Raw genomic sequence first — 23,574 nt, forward strand, 5'->3', positions numbered from 1 at the left:
AAGTAAAAAATAATTATGATTTGATCTCTGTACTCCAGAAGACAAGAAACTGAAAGTGCCAAGAAATGGGTGCACTGTAGAAGGTCTGATATTTTCTAGGTTTTGCATATAAGTACAAGAAAAATAGAGTACCGCCAAGTCAGGAATAACAACTTATTATATAAATTAGAAGTGAATTTCAAATGCATTAACAAGGCCTAGAGATACAAGGATGAATGAAGGCAAAAGCTGTTACAATCCATGAATCCTCCCCAAATTGAGGGGTGGAGGAAGGCAGAGGAGAAAGAAGGCAGTAACGGCTTCCAAGCCCTCATCAACCCATCCTGCAGCCCTAGAGGGTCAGCATTAAACACACCAGTGCCTGGCCAGTCCTAACCAACAATTTCCCCCATTGCCCACCTCAAGGGTCCTTATTGGATGTTATTCTTGATTTACATTTTTTCCTATCACCGAATTTCTCTCTCAGGCTTCCTGAGCAGGGAAACTCAAAAATCAATCATAAAATAAATAAACCCCCTTGACCTTAGGGAAAAGAAAAACTACAGATGACAAAGATCTTCAGTGTCAACTCACTTCTCCCCCAGCCAGGGAGACTGAAGCCAGTGCACTGAGGGCCGGACTGTGCAAATTCTCCAGGTGCCAAGGCTGCAAAGACAGAGCCGAAGATCCTGCCCTCAAGACGAGTGGGCCATGTGGTTATTCCCCTGACTGTTGCAGAACAAAGAGCAGGCTGGCTAGCTGCTGTACTACAAATTGTATGAAACAATTGTGGAGAAGCATCTCCAAGAGAGAAAAATGCCTGCAACACAAACATGAATAAGCTGAGAGAATCACATGATACCCGCAGCTTTGCAACAGATCTAGTTTCTCACAGGAAAAAAAAATAGAAACGTAGCTATCATGTTTCCATCAGACATGCTATTTCAAACATAGAGTAAATAAGTAGGTGATGTACAAGGTGAAGAGGTGTCCAGGCTTGACACTTACTGCTTCTATGATGACCGAGTATGGCGTTCTGGCCGTGAAGACAAAGCCCAGCTTCCTCGCTCCCTTCACCAACGCAGCTTCATCTGTGAATAGAGTTGAGGAGGCATTGACTCATCCCAGCTAATGGTAGAATTCTGTTGAGCATGTGTTATTTTTCAAACTAACCAAGCCCACAGCCGTTGGCGAGGCCTGGCCTCCATGGACGGTGGTAAGGACTCGGGGTTTAGGAGGCACTCGTTCACTCCCAGCACCAGGGTCCTGAGAACAACACTTCTGTTAGGTGGGAAGATAGGAGTTAAAACTAAGTCATTGGGACAGGAGTGACGGCATGCCTACTATTCTCGGTGGGGGTCAAGTTCCCCCTAAGGAACCTAAATAACATTCCCATGACTTTCTGACTAAACATCTTCTCTGAGTGAGGCAGTGTTTCAGTTCTAGCACGGTGGGATTCAGAGCTCCAGGAAGTGGATTCAAGAGTTAGTACCCAGCTTAGTTCCATCAGCAGTTGGAAAATCTATGAACAAAGAAGCCAGTCCTCCCTCCCCTGAGAGTTTTGTCTAGTGCAGGGTCTTCTGCTAGGAGATGCAAGATGGCCTGGCGTCTCGCCCTGCTATCACAGTGTTACAGGGTCAGGAGGGCTCAGCACCACCTTTCTGCAGCTTTATCACTTGTCACCATAACCTGTAAACCGCATGAGGTCAGAGGAAAACAGTGGGGTCTTTGTGGGGCACGCCGCCACACCACACCGCCCACAAGTAACTGCAAACACTCGAGTTTCCAGAGAAGGGGACAGCAGGGCACTCCCAGCCCGGAGCCCTCACCTGGGGAGGAGGCCTGGTAGATGATGTTATCTCCATCCTTCTCGGGGACCACGGTGTGGCACACGGCCAGGAGGGTGAGGAACTCCTGTATGCACGGAGCTGTGGGCTACAGACATAAGGGCAAGATCATCTGGTAAAACACTGCAGTTAGATTCAGCCATCCTCTGCTTAGAAGCCCCTACTGGCTGCCCACCCCCTTTAGAACAAAGTCGAGATCCTAGCAGGGACTCTGTGTCCCCCGGGATCTGGCAGCTGCTCACCATCCAGTGCCGGCCCCTCCTGCCTCTTCCCTCCTGCATGCTCCACCCACCGCTCCAGTCTGTAGTCCCTCAGACAAGGCTCCACCTGTCCCGTGGCTCATCACCACCCTCCACCCGCCTGCAGCCAATTATCACTCATCCTCCAGGATGTAATTCAACAGTTGCTCCACCTGAGAAATCCACTATCACCCGGTCTTGGAACATCATTCTTGACGGGCTAACCCTGAGGTCAGGTGAGAACAAGGAGGCATGCACCCTTCCCAGAGCTCCCCCAGCGCCTGCCCCCCTTGTTCCAACACTTCAAACACTCCTGCTGTTCACATGCTTCCCCCCACGTCCATGAGATCTAGGAGCGCTAGCAGGTCATCTGCCTTCCTCAACAGTGTTACCCCAGGCCCCACAGACAGAAGGCACTCAAATCTATGTTGGATCGAAACACTGAGAATGGACTCATCAAACGGATAAGCCTTGTTCTTTCTCTTCCATTGTCCTGGCACTTACTCTACACCATGTTTGTTCTTTAACTTAATAATTGCTTAAAATGGGGGCACCTGGGTGGCTCAGTTGGTTGGGTGTCTGCCTTCGGCTCAGGTCATGGTCCCAGGATCCTGGGATCGAGCCCCATGTCGGGCTCCCTGCTTAGTGGGGAGTCTGCTTCTCCCTCTCTCTCTGTCCCTCCCCCTACCCCGCTTGTGCTCTCTCTCACTCTCTCTCTCAAATAAATAAAATATTTAAAAAAATAATAATAATTGCTTAAAACCTGTAAGGCAGTGCATCCCATGCCTCTTAAAAAAAAAAAAAGTCCTGGATATCTATTTAATATATTTCTCCCATCCCACACACACACTCCTTACAGTTTTCATTAGGATTAGACTAGGACATCTTAATACTGTTTACCCATCTAAGAATACAGAATGCCTTCCTATTTATTAAAGGCTTTTAACACTTCTAAATATATGTCCTGGCATATTTTCTTCTTAATTAATTTTTTATTCATTCAAAAAATATCTACATGTCTACCATACATGAGGCACTGCACTAGACATTTTATCTACTGCTTTTTATATCATGAATAGAATCTTATTTCTATTATATTTCACAAGTGTCCATTCAGATGTAAGTAAAAACACTGAATTTGATAAATGAATTTCATGTCCAATTGTAATTAACCTTTTGCTGGTTCCCCAAGTTTCAGTGGACTCTCCTGGGTTTTAAGGCAGCCAATTATTGTATCATCCACAGATGATGACGTTTTCCTTTTCTTTTCTAACATATACACTTGAGTTCTTAATTGCCCACTTGGGCTAGCGCTTTCAGGAGGATGTTCAAAGCCAGGGGTGACATCAGGCCTCCTTGTCCTTGGGTTATTTTAATGCCAAGGTCTTTAATTTTTCACTGTTTGATAGGCAGCTGGCTATGCATTCAAGAGAGATTTGTATTTGCACATTCAGGAAACAACTCTGTGTTTTCTAATTTTTGCAGAGTTTTTGTCTTGGCTTTTTAGTCACAAATGGACAGTGACTAATATTTTAAAACATTTGTAGTTTCTCCTCTGACCTGCTAATAATATGATTTAAGAGCAGATGTATGGAAGAAAATAACTGTTCACATGGCTACTTCTTATCAGTCTTCAGGAAAAGGACATGCACAATTATAGTTCAGTGAAATCAAATAAGTTAGGGGATTTACAGGTTCCCCAAGGTCTATACTACAAAAATGCTAAGAAATTTTACCCAAAAACACTGTGACGATTGGGCTTCGATTCCAGATTGCCTTCCCCACCTGCAAACCTCTCTTCATATCTCACTGGCCAAAACTGTGTCAGGCTCCACACCCCTGACCTAAGCACTGTTACTGGAACCAAGTCCCCAAACCACCTAACCACATCTCGTCCAACAGGGTGCTGGGAATCAACCACGGTGACGTCAGGTAATGGAATCTTTTGCTGAAGTGAAAAGTGACCATCTCTAGGAATATTAGTTATTAGCGTTTAGGGGATATACTTACAACATAATGTTAATTTCTTGAGAAGGCAGGATAAAAAAAATTATATACAGTATGATCTCATTATCTGCAGTGTGTTTTTATGTGAGTGTTCCCATGTATGGAAAAGAATAGATTAAAATGTTAACAGTAATTTGCAGCAAAGGACAAAAAGGAATTTAGGGGATTAAAAAAAATATTTCTCTTTATATGAGAGTTTTCTGCAGTGAAAATAAATTGCTTTTTATGGAGAGGCCACCACTCCTTCCAAGTTTCCAAGAGTCATCACAGCAGCTTAAGAGAACTGGCCCTCCAAGAGAGGCATTCTGTTGACTGCCAACAACAGAAGAGTCCCGCGTTCCAACACACTCTCCCTTGTGCCACTTTCTGTCACGCCTCGCTCTCAAGCACGCTCTCCCAGTCCTTGCTGGTGTGGATTACCAGGCCCTGCAGCCCCTTCAGTGAATAATCCCTCTTCCAAACTGGCAGGGCCATCTTTGCCCCTGTCTGCCGTGCTGAAATTGGTCCCCTGGCTTGATCTAGGGACTAAGGTGGGAGGTGGGGACAAACCCTGAGGAAGATACGCAGTTTCTGGCAAGATAACTTCTTTAGCTGAGACCTGGTCATGGGAGCACGGAGAAGCTACCATCTTCTATGAAGGGCCTTAGACCACTTCTGCAGGCCCACATGTTCCAGAAGAATCTGGGGGTCTCAGGTGCTCAGGTGCATCTACCCAGGAGACCCCAACCCTAGTCCCAGGGTGTCCTTCCTACTAGACTTTGGTGCAGATGATTTTGTGAGGCTGCCAATTCTGCCCTTCTAAGAAGTTCTGCCAATTTTACAATTAGGTCTTGGGCCTGCTCTCTTTGGCAGTATTGGCCTCAGCGTCAGGGGTTGAAGGAAATATTGAAAGGCTGCCAAGGATGAGTCTGACTTCCATACAGGGCCTTACATTGGTAATTCACTGACCTGGGATTATTGTTCTCTCTCTCTGATGTAAATGGTGATCAGCAACAACCAGTTCCACAGACAATTCAATGAGATAGAAACACATATATAAAAATGTCATATGTGGAAAGGAAAAAAAAAGATTGCTTTCTCCTGCATCTGTGAACTATGAAGTCCAGCACATCACCTCATCCCATAGTGAAACATGAAAGAGGATCTTTGATTTCATAGCAAATAGTAAAATATTTCTGAGAGCTATAAAGAGGAGTTGCACACACTCTCAAATTAAGTTTCCACCTGGAGTGGTAGGACAGACAACATTTCTAAAGATAAAAAGAAAATCCCTAAGACAAAGCCATTCTAACTTTGGTTCTCTAGTTAACCTGACATTCTATAATAAATTAGAGAAAGGAGACGAACTCCATTTGCAGCCTGTGGATATTTGTAATCTATTTTAAACAAGTGCTCTGTGTTTGAAAATAATTTTTTTTTCTGTAACTTCTGAGAAAAGCCTTTTATAACTTCAAAGAACTGATTGTTGAAGACTGTATACATGTATGTATGCATATATATGTATATATATCTTTTTAGAAGTTAATTTTATGTGTTGAAAAATATACATACACTCTATCATTTTAACCATCTATAAGTGCATGATTCAGGGGCATTAAAAACATTCACATTGCTGTGTACCCACCAATATATCTATACCCAAAACTTCCATCTTCCCAACAAACTCTGTACCAATCAAAGAGTAACTCCCTGTTCTCACTATTCCCTAGCCCCTAATAACCTCTCTTCTGCTCTGTCTCTATGAATTTGCCTATTTTAGGTACCTCATAATCATAAAATATTTGTCTTCCATTTAACAGATTTTAATCTGCACGAAATGCTTTATATATCTAGAAATGAGTATTTTTTATTTGATAAATATAAAAATAGAAAACTAGGCATGTATAAAATTGGCACACCAAATCACAGCTATAAAGTATTTAAATGTACATATACAAACAATTTCTTCTTGAAGACTCAACTCAAAAGTTCCAGGCATAAGCATTCAAAAAAAAAAATAGTTGTATGATCTTCCTTGGTAAGTCTTTGGGAAATTATCCCACCAATAGGAAGTCATGGGTTAGCAATGTAATCAAAGGACCACATGAACCATTCCTTGAAATTTTCCATAGGTTGATTCTTTAATAGGCAAATTCCATTTTGGCTATCAGCCCACACAAAGCTTAAAACATAGTCATAAAGGACCCAGAAAATCAAAAATGATGACCCAGGAAAAACAAAAATTCTGTAGCAGATGGAAGTACTCTCTTGGGAGGAAAGTAAAGGTTTTTTTGGTCCAAATGCTTTAATTTTAGTCAATGGTCCCAAGACAATTAAGAATGTGGGATATCCATAGGCTAAAATCCTGAAATGTTTCTTCCCTTTCTTCAACCATATTTTGGCAAAATAACCAAGTGATCTAAGAAGCTCCATATTTAAAATGTTTTAAAAATCCATTAGGTACACTTAATCCAATCTCACACTTTCTGAAAGAAAAATATTAGAGCCTATGGTCTTCATTATTTATAGTTGAGCTAGATGTTAAATGTCAATGAGATAATTCACAGAGTAGCCAAGATGAAGAACACTTCAGAAGGCTTCAAATGAACATAGTTTTAAAAAACGTTGAACTTAGGCAAGTAGGCTTTTACTAAAAAATTAGAAAATAAATTCTCCAATCCATGGCCACATTATGCATTTAATGAACTGTGAGTGTCCAGATGATTAAAATAGCCTTTAAAATCTTCATGTTTTCATTGATGCTTATGGTAACCTAAGTCAGGGCTTCCTTTTCATAAGGGCTGCATCTGCCCCTACTCTCAATGGCCTTCCCACTGGAATAAAAGGAAATCTGGCTCAGGAGAGTAGAAGGTGAGGAGGAAAAGGAAGAAAAAAGGAGCTCAGTAACTTCTCTAAGAGTGGGGTTCCTTCCAAAAATGCCTGCCATTGTCCATGGGACAGGAAATGCCCATTAGAGGATCCTGATCCAAGCTCAGATGTCCACTCAAAGGTCAAGAGAGGACAGGCTAGAGAAGAGCATGTGATCAGCGGTCAAAAACCCAGCACACCCATGGGTTCAGTTTTGAAGAGAACGTCTTGTATGTGTATATAAATTAACTGAGCTCAGTATTTCAAGATTCCAAAAATAGAGATCCCAGCAGCAAATAGAGTGTGTCTCCCAATGATCTCTTCTCCAAATGAGATTTGCCCCCTGTCCACTGGTTTTCTATACCAGCCTACATGTTAGGTGAATGCAAATACCATCCAGTGTGGGTGCCCACAATGCCCACATTGCAACAATTATGTTAGCCTTAACACCCACCAAAGAGATAAGACTCCTTTATCTACACAAAACAAAATCACCTTCCCAGGGAGTGTTACGATACCTATTCCTATGATGCAAAGGTATACAATGGCGCCTAGTGATTTTACATCTGTAGAAATCCCTTGAGTGTTTTTTATTCGTCTCTTTCCCTAGTTCCTACAGAGGTGACTGATATAAACTACCAAGATGAATGAATAGATAAGTGAGTCTCTTACTTAAACAGGGATCCACTCATGTCCTGCTGTTCCTGAGCCCACACTGGGATCCCGAGGTACTCCATGCACTAGGCTCACCTCACTTCCTCTGCTGCTTTCTCACCTACTGATCTGGGCCAGGAAAACAAACTTCCTGAAAGGAGACTGACAGCAGGTTCCTAAGCCTCTAGGACACCCTTCCACCTTCTTACCCATTCACCACCCCAACCCAAACAGACACATTTAGGCAACCTAAACACTCTCTGAGTACTATTTGAGAATACCCAAGTCCTCTTTTCTGAAAGCAAGTCCTCACAGGGCCCATGTGTCCTCTGACATCCTTGATTAAAGCTCCCTCCTCTACAGAAGTTTCTTCTGAGATGCCACTCTTCTACTTGGAGAGCCTCTAGCCTAGTAGTTGGACCTACCTCTAACATCGAAATTCAAAAAAAAAGACCACATCCATGCCTGTGAGGGTGACACAGAGCATGGACTTCAGCAGCACCCACTGTGTGATCTGGGACCACTACAGCAGCATCACAGGGGGCTGAAGCAGAATGTCTGCATCCCAGCCTGTAGACATGGGTACCTTACACACTCACATTTGAGAACCATGCCTGGGAAGGTTTTAGCATCAACAAATGGGCAAGTGCAGTGAGAACAGGAAATTTCCTCACTGTGAATTCAGAGAAAGTCTTAAAAATATTTGTACCTTAACAAAACTTTGGAATGATAAAGTTTTAATTTTGTTCACGTGTACCTAACTTTGAAATTTTTTCAGAAAAAAATAATATCAGGTCTAATCTATACTGATTAAACCGGTTACAAAATGCTTCGATCATTAAATACTTTCCTAAGTTGGTATTTTTCAAAGTAGCTTTTAAAACAAATTTAGGCTATCCTATAGTTAATCCTGGTTTGTTGGAATAGTTGAGATAATGTGATGTCATAGTTAAGAATCCAACAGACTAAGGTTCTGAGTCTCATTTCTAGATTTGTTTGCTGGTAACTCTTGGCCAACTCAATATTTTCACACAGCTTCCTGTCACCTCTCTGGGGTGACTCAAGTGCTAAAGGAAATACACATCAAATGTCTGGCACACAGTAGGATGCTACAAATGCTACATGTTGTTCTGCCTTACTTTCCTTCCCTAAATTATCCTGGTCCAAGCTTATTGAGACTGCTTTTCTAAAATGCATGACCTCTTAGATTCACAACTGTGAATAGTACTACAGAATTCTTAAAAAGCAAAAGAAATCCACAATGTTAGAGAATTCCATGGTAAGACTCATCTCAATCTTGATGTGCAACTTTCTATCTTCACCACATATTTAATTCAGCTTTTCATTAACTTATCCAGAGTGTTAACCACATACCATTTATTTAAGATCACTTCCCTGAATACGAACCCCAGAAAAGTAAAACTGCATCTCTTCCCCAAGGTCTAAAATTGCAAATTTCAAGACACTACACATACACATAAATAGAAGTGCACCATAAGCTATGTAATGTCCGAGAAGCAAAATGGTGGCCTTACGTGATGATCTTCAATGTTCTTCAAGAGTCTGGGGTCATCAAAGTCACATGAGTCACTAGGGGGAGGAGGCATCCGGCTGTGAGAGAGACAAGAAAATATTTATTCAGTTCAGAAGTTCCTTTAAAATTAGCCCAAACCTAGTAAGAATCTGTCTTCAAGAAGAACTACACCTAAAAAGCCTATAGATTTATATTAAACTTCTAAATATCTGGAATACTGTATATTATTTCAAACCTTGAGACAGAAAAATTTAGCCCTACTATAAGCAAAATATTTTATAAGTTGCTATAAACAATGACATAGTTACAAGGGGAAGAAACAGGCAGGGGTCAACTCTTTGTCACTTTGGTTGGTCTGTTTAACTCCTACCATGGAAAACTTCAGAGTATCTGCTCAAAGTAGGTAAAATAAGAGGAATGATTGCATCACATCTGTGCAATCATTTATGGCCAGAGCTCATATGTAGGAGAGAGAAGGAGGCAAATAATTTTGAGGAAGGAAGCTTGATATGATGGCTGTGTGCAATCACACTGAAGAAAGTATGAACGGTTAAGTATGTTCCTGTATTCCCACTTCCTCCTGAATCTCCTTCTTCAGGACAAAGACAATGGAAGAAGTGGCCACAGTCAAGGTGATGTCAGTCTGAACTCTGGTTGTCAGAGTTTTAGTACAGCAGAAACCAGCAGCTTACAAGGGGAAGCGCCTAGAATGCAAGCTGATGCCCCCAGCAGAACCTTGGGAACGCTGAGGAAATGGCAGCCAGAGGTACCTGTCTGATAAGGGGAACGTGGGAAGTAGGAGGGGTTCCAAGTCCATCTGAGGAAGAGTCAGCCTGCAGGAACCCTCCCTCATCCCTTGCAGCCAGGTAACTAAACCTTTTGCACCCAGCAAGCCATGGAAGGCTTATCATTTAGAGTAAACAGTCGGTCCTGGCTGATCATCCCACAGGGAAACCAGTCAGACATCAACTACGCTGTCTCCCCTACACACACAGCCCTGCCAATCAGCTTTGTTAGTATATAAATCTTAAAATATGAGCATACATCATCACTAATCCTAAGAGAAATGCAGATCAAAACCAAAATGAGATACCACTTTACACCCACTGGGATGGCTATTATAATATAGTAAAGAAACAGAAATTAACAAGTGTCATGAGGATATGGGAAAACTGTGTGTTACCGACAGGAATGTAAATGGTACAACTGCTGTGGAAAACAGTTTGGTGGTTCCTCAAAAAGTTAAAAATTACCACACAACCCACCAATCCCACTTCTAGATATATACCCATAAAAACTGAAAGCAGAGATTCAGATACTTCTATACCAAAGTTCATAACAGCATTATTCATACTAGAAAAGGTAGAAAAAGTCCAAATTCCCATCACCAGATGAATGGATATACAAAATATGGTAAACACACACAATGAAATATTATTCAGCCTTTAATGAGAATAAAATTCTGGTCTATGCTGCAATATGTATGTTACAACTTTGAAGACATTATGCTAAGAAGTGGGGAGTGAGTTGGAAGTACTAAGCAAAGGACTTGCTATTTTTTGTTAAATCCTTGTAGTTCCACTACACTTTTAACACCATATTCATGTTTAAAATTTTAATTTGGTTCTCTCTTGGAATAACAACCATGAAATTTTATTTATAAAATATTCAGATAAAAATGTAATACAGAATTGTTCCTTCCCACTAAAGCATCAAGAAGTGCTAGAATCTACTTACCAAAAATCATCTGATGATGGTTCTCTTGTCAATTCTGGAAAATGACTGCCAGAAAGAGGGAAATAGCTGGTCACAAAACTGTAATCAAAAGAGGCACTCACACAAAAACATTCTCCAGGATAGATCATAGATAGGCCATGAAATAGTCTCCATAAATTTAAGAAAACTGAAGTCCTATCAAGCATCATTTCCACCTATAATGGTATGACTAGAAAACAATTACCAGAATGAAACTGAAAATTCACAAATATGTGGGGACTAAACAATATGCTTCTGAACAACCAGTGGGTCAAAGAAGAAATCAAAAGAGAAATCAGAAAATACGTTGAGACAAAAGAAAAATGGAAATACAACATAGTAAAACTTATGTAGCAAAATCAGTTCTAAGAAGGAAGTTCATAGTGACAAATGCCTACATCAAAAGTCAAGAAAAATCTCAACCTAATTTTACACCTCAAAAAATTAGAAAAGAAGAAAAATGAAGCCCAAAGTTAGTATAAGGAAGAAATTAGTAAAGATTAGAGCAGAAATAAATGAAATAGAGGGGGAAAAGACAATAGAAAAGATCAATGAAACTAAGAGCTGGTACTTGGAAAAGATATACAAAATTGACAAACCTTTAGCTAGACTCACCAAGAAAAAAAGAGGACTCAAAATCAGAAATAAAGGAAGAGAAATTACAACTGATAACACAGAAATACAATGGATCATAAGACACTACTATGAACAATTTATACCAACAAATTGGACAACCTATAAGAAATGGATAAATTCCTAGAAACATACAACAGACGAAGACTGAATCATGATGAAACAGAAAATCTCAGATTGATTACTGGTAAGGAGATTAAGTCGGTAATCAATAACCTCCCAACAATCAAAGGTCAGGTTCAGACAGCTTCACTGGTGATTTCTCCCAAACATTCAGAGAAGAATACCAATCCTTATCAAACTCTTCCTAACAATAGGAGAGAAACCCAAACTCATTTTACAAGGTCAGTATTACCCTGATACCAAAATCAGACAAGGGCACCACAAGAAAAGAAAATTAGAGGCCAATACATGTGATGAACATAGATGCAAAAATCCTCAGCAAAGCAATAGCAAACTGAATTCAACAATACATTTTAAAAAATCATACACCATGATCCACTGAGATTTATTCCAGGGATACAGCAATGGTTCAACATCTGCACTCAATCAATGTGACATACCACATTAACACAATGAAGGATAAAAATCATATGATCATTACACTAGCTGCAGAAAAAGCATTAGACAAAATTCAACATCCATTTATGATAAAAACTCTCAACAAGGTGGGTATAGAGGGAACATACATCAACATAATAAAGGCCATATATGACAAGCCCACAGCTAACATCATACTCATTAGTGAAAAGCTAAAAGCTTTTCCTTGAAGATCAGGAACAAAAAGATGCCCACTCTTGCCACTTTTATTCAACACAGCACTGGATGTCTTAGCCACAGCAATTAGGCAAGAAAAATGAAAGGCACCCAAACCAGACACAAGTAAAATTGTCACTATTTAGAGATAATGTGATACTATATATATATAGAAACCCCTAAAGAATACACCAAATAACTGTTAGAATAAATGAATTTAGTACAGCTGCCAGATACAAAATCAATGCAGAAAGGTCTCTTGTATTTCTATACATTAATAATGAACTATTGGAAAATTTAAAAAGCCCATTTACAATTGCATCAAAAAAAATGCCTAGGAATAAATTCAACCAAGGAGGTGAAAAACCTGTATACTGAAAACTGTAAGACATGAAAGAAATTGAAGATAAAATAAATGGATAAAGGGCTAGTATCCAAAATCTATAAAGAACTTATTAAACTCAACACCCAAAGAACAAATGATCCAATCAAGAAATGGGCAGAAGACATGAACAGACATTTCTGCAAAGAAGACATCCCAATGGCCAACAGACACATGAAAAAGTGCTCAACATCGCTTGGCATCAGGGAAATCCAAATCAAAACCTCAATGAGATACCACCTCACACCAGTCAGAATGGCTAAAATTAACAAGTCAGGAAACGACAGATGTTGGCGGGGATGTGGAGAAAGGGGAACCCTCCTACACTGTTGGTGGGAATGCAGGCTGGTGCAGCCATTCTGGAAAACAGTATGGAGGTTCCTCAAAAAGTTGAAAATAGAGCTACCCTATGATCCAGCAATTGCACTACTATTTACCCCAAAGATACAAATGTAGGGATCTGAAGGGGTATGTGCACCCCAATGTTTATAGCAGCAATGTCCACAACAGCCAAACTATGGAAAGAGCCACGATGTCCATCGACAGATGAATGGATAAAGAAGATGTGGTGTGTATATATATATATATACAATGGAATATTATGCAGCCATCAAAAGGAATGAAATCTTGCCATTTGCAACAATGTGGATGGAACTGGAGGGTATTATGCTGAGCAAAATAAGTCAATCAGAGAAAGACATGTATCATATGACCTCACTGATATGAGGAATTCTTAATCTCAGGAAACAAACTGAGGTTTGCTGGAGTGGTGGGATGTGGGAGGGATGGGGTGGTTGGGTGATAGACATTGGGGAGGGTATGTGCTATGGTGAGTGCTGTGAAGTGTGTAATACTGTTGAATCACAGACCTGTACCTCTGAAACAAATAATACATTATATATTAAAAAAAAAAAAAAAAGATAGCAGGAAGGGAAGAATGAGGGGGGAAATCGGAGGGGGAGACAGACCATGAGAGACTATGGACTCTGAGAAACAAACTGAGGCTTCTAGAGGGGAGGGGGGTGGGGGGATGGGTTAGCCTGGTGATGGGTATTAAAGAGGGCATGTTCTGCATGGAGCACTGGGTGTTATATGCAAACAATGAATCATGGAACACTACATCAAAAACTAATGATGTAATGTATGGTGATTAACATAACATAATTAAAAAAAATAAAAAATAAATGGAAAGATACTCATGCTTGTAGACTAGAAGAATTTATATTGTTAAAATGTCCATACCACCCAAAGCAATCTACAGAGTCAATCCAATCCCTACCAAAATTCCAACAGCATTTTTCGCAGAAATAGAACAAACAATTCTAATTTATATGGAACTACAAAGACCCAAATTGCCAAAGGAATCTTGAGAAACAAAAACAAAGCTAGGGGCATCACACAGTCTGATTTCAGACTATATTACAAAGCTATACTAATCAAAATGGTACAGTATTGGCATAAAAACAGACTCCTATAGATCAATGGAACAGAAAACAGAGCCCAAAATTAAGTCCACACACTTAGGGTCAGTTAATTTCTGACAAAAGTGCCAAGAATATTTAATGGGGAAGAAACAATCTCTTCAATAAATGAGAAAACTGGCCAGCTACATGCAAAATAATCAAACTGGACCACTATCTTATACCATATACAAAAATTAACTCAAGATGGACTAAAGACTTTCATGTTAGACCCGAAACTATAAGAATCCTAGAAGGAAATGTAGGTAGTAAGCTCCTTTAAACTGGTCTTGGTAATGATTTTTTTGCTCTGACACCAAAAGCAAGGCAGCAAAAGCAAAAATAAACAAGTGTGGGACTACATCAAACTAAAAAGCTTCTGCACAGCAAAAGAAATCATCAACAAAATGAAAAGGCAACCTACCTATGGGAGAAAATACTTGTAAATCCTATACCTGGGAAGGGGTTAATATCATATAGATATATATATAGATATATATATCTCCCCATACTACTCAATAGCCAAAAAAAAAAAAAAAATCTGATTAAAAATGGGCAGATCTGAGTAAACATTTTTCCAAAGAAGATATACAGATGGCCAACAGATACATGTAGATTTGTTCAACATCACTAATCATCAGGGAAATGAAAATCAAAACTATAATGAAAGATTACCTCCTACCTGTTAAAATGGTTAGAAGAAATAACAAGTGTTGCCAAAGATGTGGAACTCTTGTGTGCTATTGGTGGGAATGTAAATTGGTACAGCTGCTATGAAAAACCATACGGAGATTCCTCAAAAAATTAAAAATAGAACTACCATATGACCCAGCAATTCCAATTTGGGATATTTATCCAAAAAAATGAAAATATTAACTCAAAAGGGTATATGCACCCCATGTTCACTGCAGCATTATTTACAATAGTCAAGCTATAGAAACAACCTCAGTCTATCAATGGATGAATGGATAAAGAAAATATGGCACATATACACAATGGAATATGATTCAGCCATAAAAAGGAAATCTTGCCATTTGGGACAACATGGATGGACCTTGATGCTATTATGCTAAGTGAAATAAGTCAGACAGAGAAAGACAAATACCACATAATTTTACTTATACGTGCACTCAAAAAAAAAAAAAAAAAGGCAGCAGTAGGTCATAGATACAGAGCACAGGTTAGTGGTTGCCAGAGGCAGGAGGTAGGGAGTGGTCAAAATGGGTGAAAGGGGCAAAAGGTACAAACTTCCCTTTATAAAATAAATAAGTCATGGGAATTTAACATACAACATTAAGACTGTAGTTAATAATAAATACTATATTGCATATTTGAAAGTTGTTAAAAGATTAGACCTTAAATGCTGCATCACAAGAAAAAATAAATTTTACTAGATTTATTGTGGTGAACATTTTGCAGTATATACCAACACTGAATCATTATGTTGTACATCTGAAACTAATAATGCTACATATCAATTAAACACCAATAAAAAAGACAGGCATTCAGATCAAAATATGAGTAAGACATTTATAATTATTAGATTATAAATATAAACTTATAGAATTTAAATTTATAGAATTAGGGCGCCTGGGTGGCTCAGTTGGTTAAGCGACTGCCTTCGGCTCAGGTCATGATCCTGGAGTCCCTGGATCGAGTCCTGCATCGGGCTCCCTGCTCAGCGGGGAGTCTGCTTCTCCCTCTGACCCCCCCCCTCTCATGTGCTCTCTCTCACTTTCTCACATAAATAAATAAAATCTTTAAAAAAAAAAATTTATAGAATTAAAGTTTTAAAATTAAACTTATAGCATTAAATCCAGGGATTTCTCATTAGGTAAATATTTGCAGAATAAATTGGTTAACTGTTCAAAGTTGGGACTCATTAAATATTAAATACATTCAGTAGTAATTACGTATCTAAATCCCTTATAAATATCCTTTGAAAATATCAAGAAGGCATTTGGCTAAGCAGCTAAAAATAAACTTATTTGTTGGAAGAATACAAATCAAATTTTTAGTAAGTGATGAACATATTTACCCATAGGTTACTCCAGCAATGCTACACTTCTTGAAGTTCATGATATTGCATGTAAGAGTTCCAGTTTTATCAGAAAATAGGTATTTCACCTAAATCAAAGAATAGAAGAAACACACATCAACATTGTAGCTAAGATGCAGAGACCAATAAATAGATCATGCCTCCCCTCCTATATTTTTCAAAATCTCTATTAATTTTATTTTTATTTTATTTTATTTTATGTTAGTCACCATACAATACATCATTAGTTTTTGATGTAGTGATCCACAATTCATTGTTTTCATATAACACCCAGTGCTCCATGCAGTATGTGCCCTCTTTAATACCCATCACTGGACTAACCCATCCCCCCACCCCCTCCCCTCTAGAACCCTCAGTTTGTGACTGGAGATTATGCTAAGTGAACTAAGTCAAGCAGAGAAAGTCAAAAATCTCTATTAATTTTAAATGGTAAATATCCTTACAGTAAAATACATTTTATAATTATATACAATTATATATTATTATAAAATTAATATATTTTCACACTTAGACCACTTAAAAACCTTTTCCACTAACCAAGCCTAGAATCGAATTGTGTGGAAATGTGCAAAGGAGGCTTCAGTAACAGCCTGGAGCCATGTCGACCTATAAGCCTAAGCACTAAGTTCTACCATAAGGCATCTCAAAGACACAGATCACTCTCCAACCTATTCCCACAATCTCATACACCACTCCAGTCTAGTGTTCAATATATCAAGACAACAAGCTCAAACTTTGGCAACCCTCAAATATTTTTTAATCACTCCACTCCTAGTTGAATTAGGAAGGCATATACTGAAACAACACAGAACAAACAAATCTTCCTCCATCACAGTTAACAATTAAGATTACATGAAGGCAGCATAGGACTGCTATAGATTATATATAACTTTCTGAGATACAAAATTTTACAGACTTAATACACGAAGCTTTCAATATACAAAGGTGAAAAGATAAAATTTCTAGAGGTCAACAAGCCAACCATTTTGACATAATTAACTGGATGCAAAAGAGATGAACTCAAAATGCATAGGTGCTGTGTGAATTATGTTCCCCCCCGGTGGATCACGTGATGGGGAAGAAGGAAAAGAGTTCAAGATCACAAGAGGATAGTAGCCCAGTTCAGGCTCTGGATACTAACTAGTCATGTGGACTCTAGAAAAGTCACCTCATCCTTCTTAGCCCCAATTTCCACATCTATGAAACAAAGAACTTGGCCAGAAGATACGGAACATCATTTTACGTGTAACATCCTGGAAAATTATGTCATGGATTGGTTGAAGGGAGAGTAACTAGCAGAATTGTCTCCAGTAAAAATTCCAGTTTCTCAGGCCATGATTGCTGCTGGATGCTGGATGTACTCCAAGAATCACAAGGGGAAGCCATGCTTTATTGTTTTATGGAAAAGGGATTAATACTGCGAATTATTTATTCTGTACTTTTTCTTAATGATACAATATAGGCAAATACACTATGAATTATTTTTAAAGCAATCGAAGGGCTGTCAAGTAAAGGAAAATTATTAATGTTCCTAAAGAAGTCAAATATTACATAGAAACAAAAATATTAGTAAGGTATGGGTAATTCATGCTCCAACTATAAATAAGTTTTTATATAAGTTTTTTATGCAGTAAGTCTAGGGGTATAAAAAATTCAGTAGAATCAGCCTTCCAATGAAGTGTTTCCTTCTGCCCCTTTTTTAAAAAATTAAAAGATTATATGAAAATGTTAAAAAATGAAAAATTTCTAATAAGGAATTATCCAGGTTTGCTCTCATTCTCCTATTATCCTTAAGTTCCAACTCAAAACTTTTTGAGCAAGCAAACTTTTCCCATATTCCCAATTAGGATGCATTATTATCCTGGATACAACTTGAGCACTTTTAATCCTTCAATTACTAGGATCCAGTTAATGGGTCCTGAGAACAATGGGATATTGAGCACTATGCTAGACTGACCAAGGCAACCAAAGACCTCATCCCAGACACATCCACACCCTCAAATGGGCTCAAAAGGCTCAAGATGGAAACAGACACCACATCTCTAACATGTCTGTCACTTTACTGTGTTCATAATTGGAGAGACTGTTATGGGGGCATAGAAGAAAGATCAAATAACTTTACCTGAAAAACTGTAAAAGGGTTCAAAGAGGAGGCAAATTTAGTCTGACATAGATAGCACCCACCCCCTAGGGCTGTTGGAAGGTTTAAATAAGATGTATAAGATGAAATTATAATCTTTAATTGCAATGCATTCAAAAGAGGGTATTCCTTACAGTAATTTCAACATAAGATGAAGATATAATGCAAAACACAACTCATTAAAGGCAATAGGAGTTTCAAGGGTAATGGCAGAAAAGAAACTCGTTCCCTGGAATGCTCCAGAAACAAAATCTAAGAAGTGTGAGAAATTTAATAGATTTATGTCCTTCAAATTAGCTGCCCCATGTTTTGTAAGATTACCCAATACCTGCATAGCTGAACCACCGTTTTCGCTATCATTTATTCCGGATAAACAATTTTAATGTCCAGAGTAATGTTGCAGTATATTTTTTGTATTATTTTTTTGCAGGCACCTTCTAGATAATAAAATATATTGATGCCTCAAAAAGCAGGTCACAGCCAACTAACATTTCTATTTCACAATACTTTCAAATGCTGTATATATAGCTCTTCAGACATCAAAACCACGTTCATAGACAACTATTTTTCTGAAATCTCTCGTGGTTCTAGCACTGGTCTCCCCTGATGCTGGAGTCACCACTACCCAAGTTCCCAAAGAGGCTCTCACCTGCCCAAGCTCTTCATTAAGGTTTGATGTCCTGGCCATTGCAGGAGTGTCATTTCCTAGATAATACATGTCTGTGTCCTGAGAGAGAAGGGGTGGAGGGCGCTTCAGAAAATATATACCATTAATCCTTCATTTAGACTAACACAGAAAAGAAGCTACAACAGATAATATTAGTGCTCATTTTTAATGTGGGGGTGAAAGTACAGTGGCTATTAGTATAGAGAAACACTGCTAGAGGAAGAAAACAAGCAATTTATATTCAGAAGGTTTGGTTTTGAGATGATCATTGCATGACCTAGACTAACCCATACTTCTGAGTTCAGCCAATACCTCCTTCATGGGACTATTGTGAAGATCAAATAAAAATGCACATGAGGGCGCCTGGGTGGCTCAGTTGGTTAAGCGACTGCCTTCGGCTCAGGTCATGATCCTGGAGTCCCTGGATCGAGTCCCGCATCGGGCTTCCTGCTCGGCAGGGAGTCTGCTTCGTCCTCTGACCCTATCCCCTCTCAGGTGTTCTCTCTCTCTCATTCTCTCTCTCTCAAATAAATAAAATCTTTAAAAAAAAAAAAATGCACATGAAAGCACCCAGTCTACAAATACTGACTGCTGAAGTCCAGTGCTTCATGGCATGGCAGTTGCTTTAAAGTTACACCTCTCCACTCTTGCACCAGAATCCAAGTTTATGGTCCCCATGACCTTTGACATGCAATGCACACTGAAATAGACACAACTACGAGACCTTTCGTGCAGCACTAATTAGACTGTAAAAGCAGGAGCAGAATTTGCAGCCATTTTGTCTCCACTCACCAGGAGGCATGCACCCGCTCTGCTTTCTGCCTCTATGATCTCCCTTAATCCTCACAAGAACCCCTGGAATAAATAGGGACCAACGTCCTCCAGTTTTGTAGACTAGGAAGCTGAGGTGTCAGGTAACCAGTCATTGCCATCACCGGCTCAGGGACAGCCTTGCCAGAGATCCCTTGCCAGTTCTCTGGCCAGTTTAAGTCCCAGACCCAATCATAAAGGAACCATATTTGTCCTTTTCTGGCAGCTCAGCTGAAGGACTGATGCTCTGAGAGAGTATGAGAAAATACTGGTTGACCTTGCTCCAGCAGCTCAGCTTTGAGACTCTGCTGTGATACTCACCCAGTTTATAAAAAGGGCTTGAGTGTATTTCACAACCTCAAGGGTCACCAACAGACTGATGGGAATAAGATTGTTGTATAAGATGATGAACGTCAACAAGTTATATCCAAAATTATCTGAGGTCGTGTCTGTGGACAAAAACCAAAGTACCTGTATCACTTTAGTTCATCTCGTTCAGTTTCCTTTTACTTTATTTTTGTGGACTTTTTCTAAAGATGTTCACCAAAAAAGTCTACAGGCTTATGTATAAATTTAGAGATCTGAGTTAAAACAGTTATGGAGCACTTAGTATATGGTATGAACTGTGAATACAAAGACTATTAATACAATCTCTTCTAGTAAAGAGCTGGCTTCTAACAGGATGTTGTAGGGGAGAGGAGTGAGCAGGAGTGGGCAGGAGTGAGCATGCCCCTTCCTGACCATGCAGCAGCATACATCTACTGAGGAGGAGTTCATAGGGCATTGCTGAAACTGGAAGAGGTTTATTTTAATGGGAAGGCATGGTCACTGAAGGCCATCCAGAAGAACAGAGGCTTTAGTAAGTTTTGGCAGAAAGAGAAGACAGCTAACTAAAAAGGATGCAGAAAAGAAGACAGGCATGTCAAATGGCTGTAAGGAATATCTACAACCTTACTAAGGTAAGAGTCCATCTGGGATACTCCAAAGAGTTTGTAAGATATAAAAAAGTGTCAACGGTAGCAGGTAAAAAGAGGGAAGCAGGAAGACTGGAGCTATTTATTGAAGATAACAGAAGAAAATCTTAACAGAAGAGGACCCCTAATGATGGATCAAGACCCCTAGGGGACAAAATCCAAAGGAGAAGTAGAGTCAGCTTAGACAAGAAGAGGAACCAGGGGAGAGAAAAGAGGTACAAGGTCTGTATCAAAGAGAAAAGTTCTTTCCTGATGACCATGACACCTTGGTTAAAGGAAAGAGTACTAAGAGCTTAACTTGGCAAGAGGTGAGGAAAGGTTGCAGTAGGCTAAAGGTTTGACTGGTATCAAAGACGCCTCTTGACGGGAACTGGTATTTCAAGATAGCAAAAGGCTAGGATTGGAGATTAGTAATTTGTAAGGACTTCAAAACACACTTGAGCTTTGCCTCCAGGAAATCAGTCAAATGGTAGTGGTTTGACTCAGCCTCCAAGTTCTGGAGGGTAGCTGTGATGGCAGCATAAGAGGCTGGTAAAGGTCAACAGGGAGTAGGCACAAGCTAATCAGTAGTTTCACCTTCCTACCATCCCTTCATTTTCTTCTCTCCTACCAAGGCTTCTGTTTTTCCTGTCGATTGTTTCTTTTCTTTCTGACATGTTACTTTGCAACCTTGTTCTTTTGAACTAAGTAGTTGCTAAATAGGATCTCTAAGTACCAATAGTTAACAAATGTCTCTGAGGTATAATTTCCTTAGGAAGAAATATCTGACAATTAGAATTATGTATTAAGAAATTTCAAATGTCAGGTTTGAATACAGGCCAAAAGCAACTTTGAGTCATCATATATATTATCAATAAGCAGAGCACATTTGGGGAAGACCCTATGTATAAAAGTTCATTCAGCCAAACAAAAACAATCAAGTGGAGATGATGGAGGACAGAATCTGATAGAAATTGAAGTCAAAGCTCCAACAGTGACAATGTAACTGTGAAGTCTGATGGCTTTTAATAGAGCTACTCCAACTTTTCCATAAGAGAACAAAGCAGACAGCATTATGGGTGGGACATAAAGACTATTCTTCCATCATGAATCATACAGCTAGTACTGGAGTTTGAAATTAGGCAATTTAAATGCCAGCTTCCACAAAGCCTGTATACCAAGATTATGCCAATGCTGTTTATTTACCCAGATCATGACATTTTGAAACTATATATGTACACAAAGATTCAATCTTCATATTTGAAGCTAGACATATCCAAATTTTAAGAACCAAAACCAAGAGTTTTGATTCCACCTACAACTCGAGTCCCAGTCATATTTGTAAAGTGGCAATAGTAGTTCTCCTGGGCATTCAAAAGTGTTTGATTTTTTTGCATGAGATAATTAGAAAAGGAAAAAATGTTTTTATCAGTTTAACCAAAATATATTTAAAGAATAACAAAAACTTCAAGCAAAGATTCCAAAGTTTTAAAATTCAGATTTATTTTTTAAAATATTTTGTCATTAAATTTTATTTATTTTTGGAATTGCTATGTAAGGAGATTGGCAAATCTCTCAAAAAAAGGAAGCAATAAAACTGAATAAAATTATCAAAAACAAACATTTAAAGTGCTTGGAAAGTGATCACAGTGCATACAAAAAATTCAAAAGCATGTATTCAAAAATTCTACTTAATCTAAGTGGAAACCTTAGGCATTTAAGTCAGAAGCTATTTCCCTCTCCTTTCCCCTTGAGCCATGATGTTTAAATTCTGTTCTGGGTGGGTGGTTGGGACTGACAGCTTGAATCCCCTCCACCCCGTGCCCCAGCTCCATATTGCAGAAATTCTGTCCCAGGGTGAGGCAGGCTGGTACCCTTAGAGTAAGGCAGGTTGTCAGGACAGGAACAGCCTGAGAAAGATGACATTATTTGGAACACAGCATGAAAAAAGCCATGCCGAGGGCACTGTCAAAAACAATAGAGATTCCAGTGGCTAATAATCAGGGAAGACAAATATCTCACAATACTAGTAGGAGCAAACAAACCAGAAGACTAGCCAGAAATTAAACAAAGATATCCATGGAAAGAAATGGCCAAAGAAACCTTGGTAAGATCACACTCAACCCTGGTGGTCCAGAAGGTCATGTCTATGCATAAGGCTGCACCTGCTTAGAAGAGACCAGAGAGGGTACTTGTGAGCAACTAGTCCCTGACTGAATGTGGGCAGACTTTAAATTCCCCAAACACTGAAGGCATCCTACAAGCCACACATAGGTCAAACAACCTCTGACCAATCACTGGCTAACCTCTAAGCTATGCTGACCTCTAGGAATCCAGGCTTGAAAATAAAAACAAGGAGAAGAGTGATTGCTAATGAAGATAGGGTTTCTTTCTGTGGTGATGAAAATGTTCTAAAGTTAGGTAAGAGGTAAAGGTTGTACAATCTGTGAATATACTACAAACCACTATATATCTTAAACTATACATTTGAAAAGCAATAAAAAGTCAGAACATGGAAATAAAACTGAGCAGTAACAGCAGAGGCTATACACTGCAGGAGAAAACAGACTTCACAGAATCTTTCCAGGCAAGTCACTAAACAGATAAAAAACAGCAAAAAGGAAGAGGAGGAGGAAACAGAATCCAGAACTGCCCCAACATATTATCTAAAGCACCCAGTTTTCAACAACAAAGAAATATGAAACTACAAAGAAACAGGAAAAAAAGCAATAGAAACTGCCTTTAAGGGGGGACCCAGATGATGGACCAGACTTCAAAGAAGCTGTTATAAATATATTTAAAGAACTAAAAGAAACCGTTTAAAGAATTAAAAGAAAGTATGATGACAATGA

At 39.1% G+C, this 23,574-nt stretch overlaps 1 protein-coding gene across 1 annotated transcript in view; it reads right to left on the bottom strand.

Annotated features, from left to right (window-relative positions):
- The window catches only part of ATP8A2 (ATPase phospholipid transporting 8A2), a 604,495-nt gene that overhangs the window by 433,154 nt on the left and 147,767 nt on the right, over nucleotides 1–23,574 (bottom strand). The window contains exons 12-18 of the mRNA XM_035003669.1: nucleotides 20,091–20,218; nucleotides 18,942–19,019; nucleotides 16,132–16,220; nucleotides 10,845–10,889; nucleotides 9,109–9,184; nucleotides 1,809–1,914; nucleotides 988–1,070 (exon numbers count right to left, since the gene is read on the bottom strand). Of these exons, the coding sequence (XP_034859560.1) occupies nucleotides 988–1,070; nucleotides 1,809–1,914; nucleotides 9,109–9,184; nucleotides 10,845–10,889; nucleotides 16,132–16,220; nucleotides 18,942–19,019; nucleotides 20,091–20,218 (605 nt within the window). The remainder of the gene's footprint in view (nucleotides 1–987; nucleotides 1,071–1,808; nucleotides 1,915–9,108; nucleotides 9,185–10,844; nucleotides 10,890–16,131; nucleotides 16,221–18,941; nucleotides 19,020–20,090; nucleotides 20,219–23,574) is intronic.

The sequence above is a fragment of the Mirounga leonina genome, unplaced genomic scaffold (genome assembly GCF_011800145.1).
Source record: "Mirounga leonina isolate KUSES-001 unplaced genomic scaffold, KU_Mleo_1.0 Mir_127, whole genome shotgun sequence".
NCBI lineage: Eukaryota > Metazoa > Chordata > Mammalia > Carnivora > Phocidae > Mirounga > Mirounga leonina.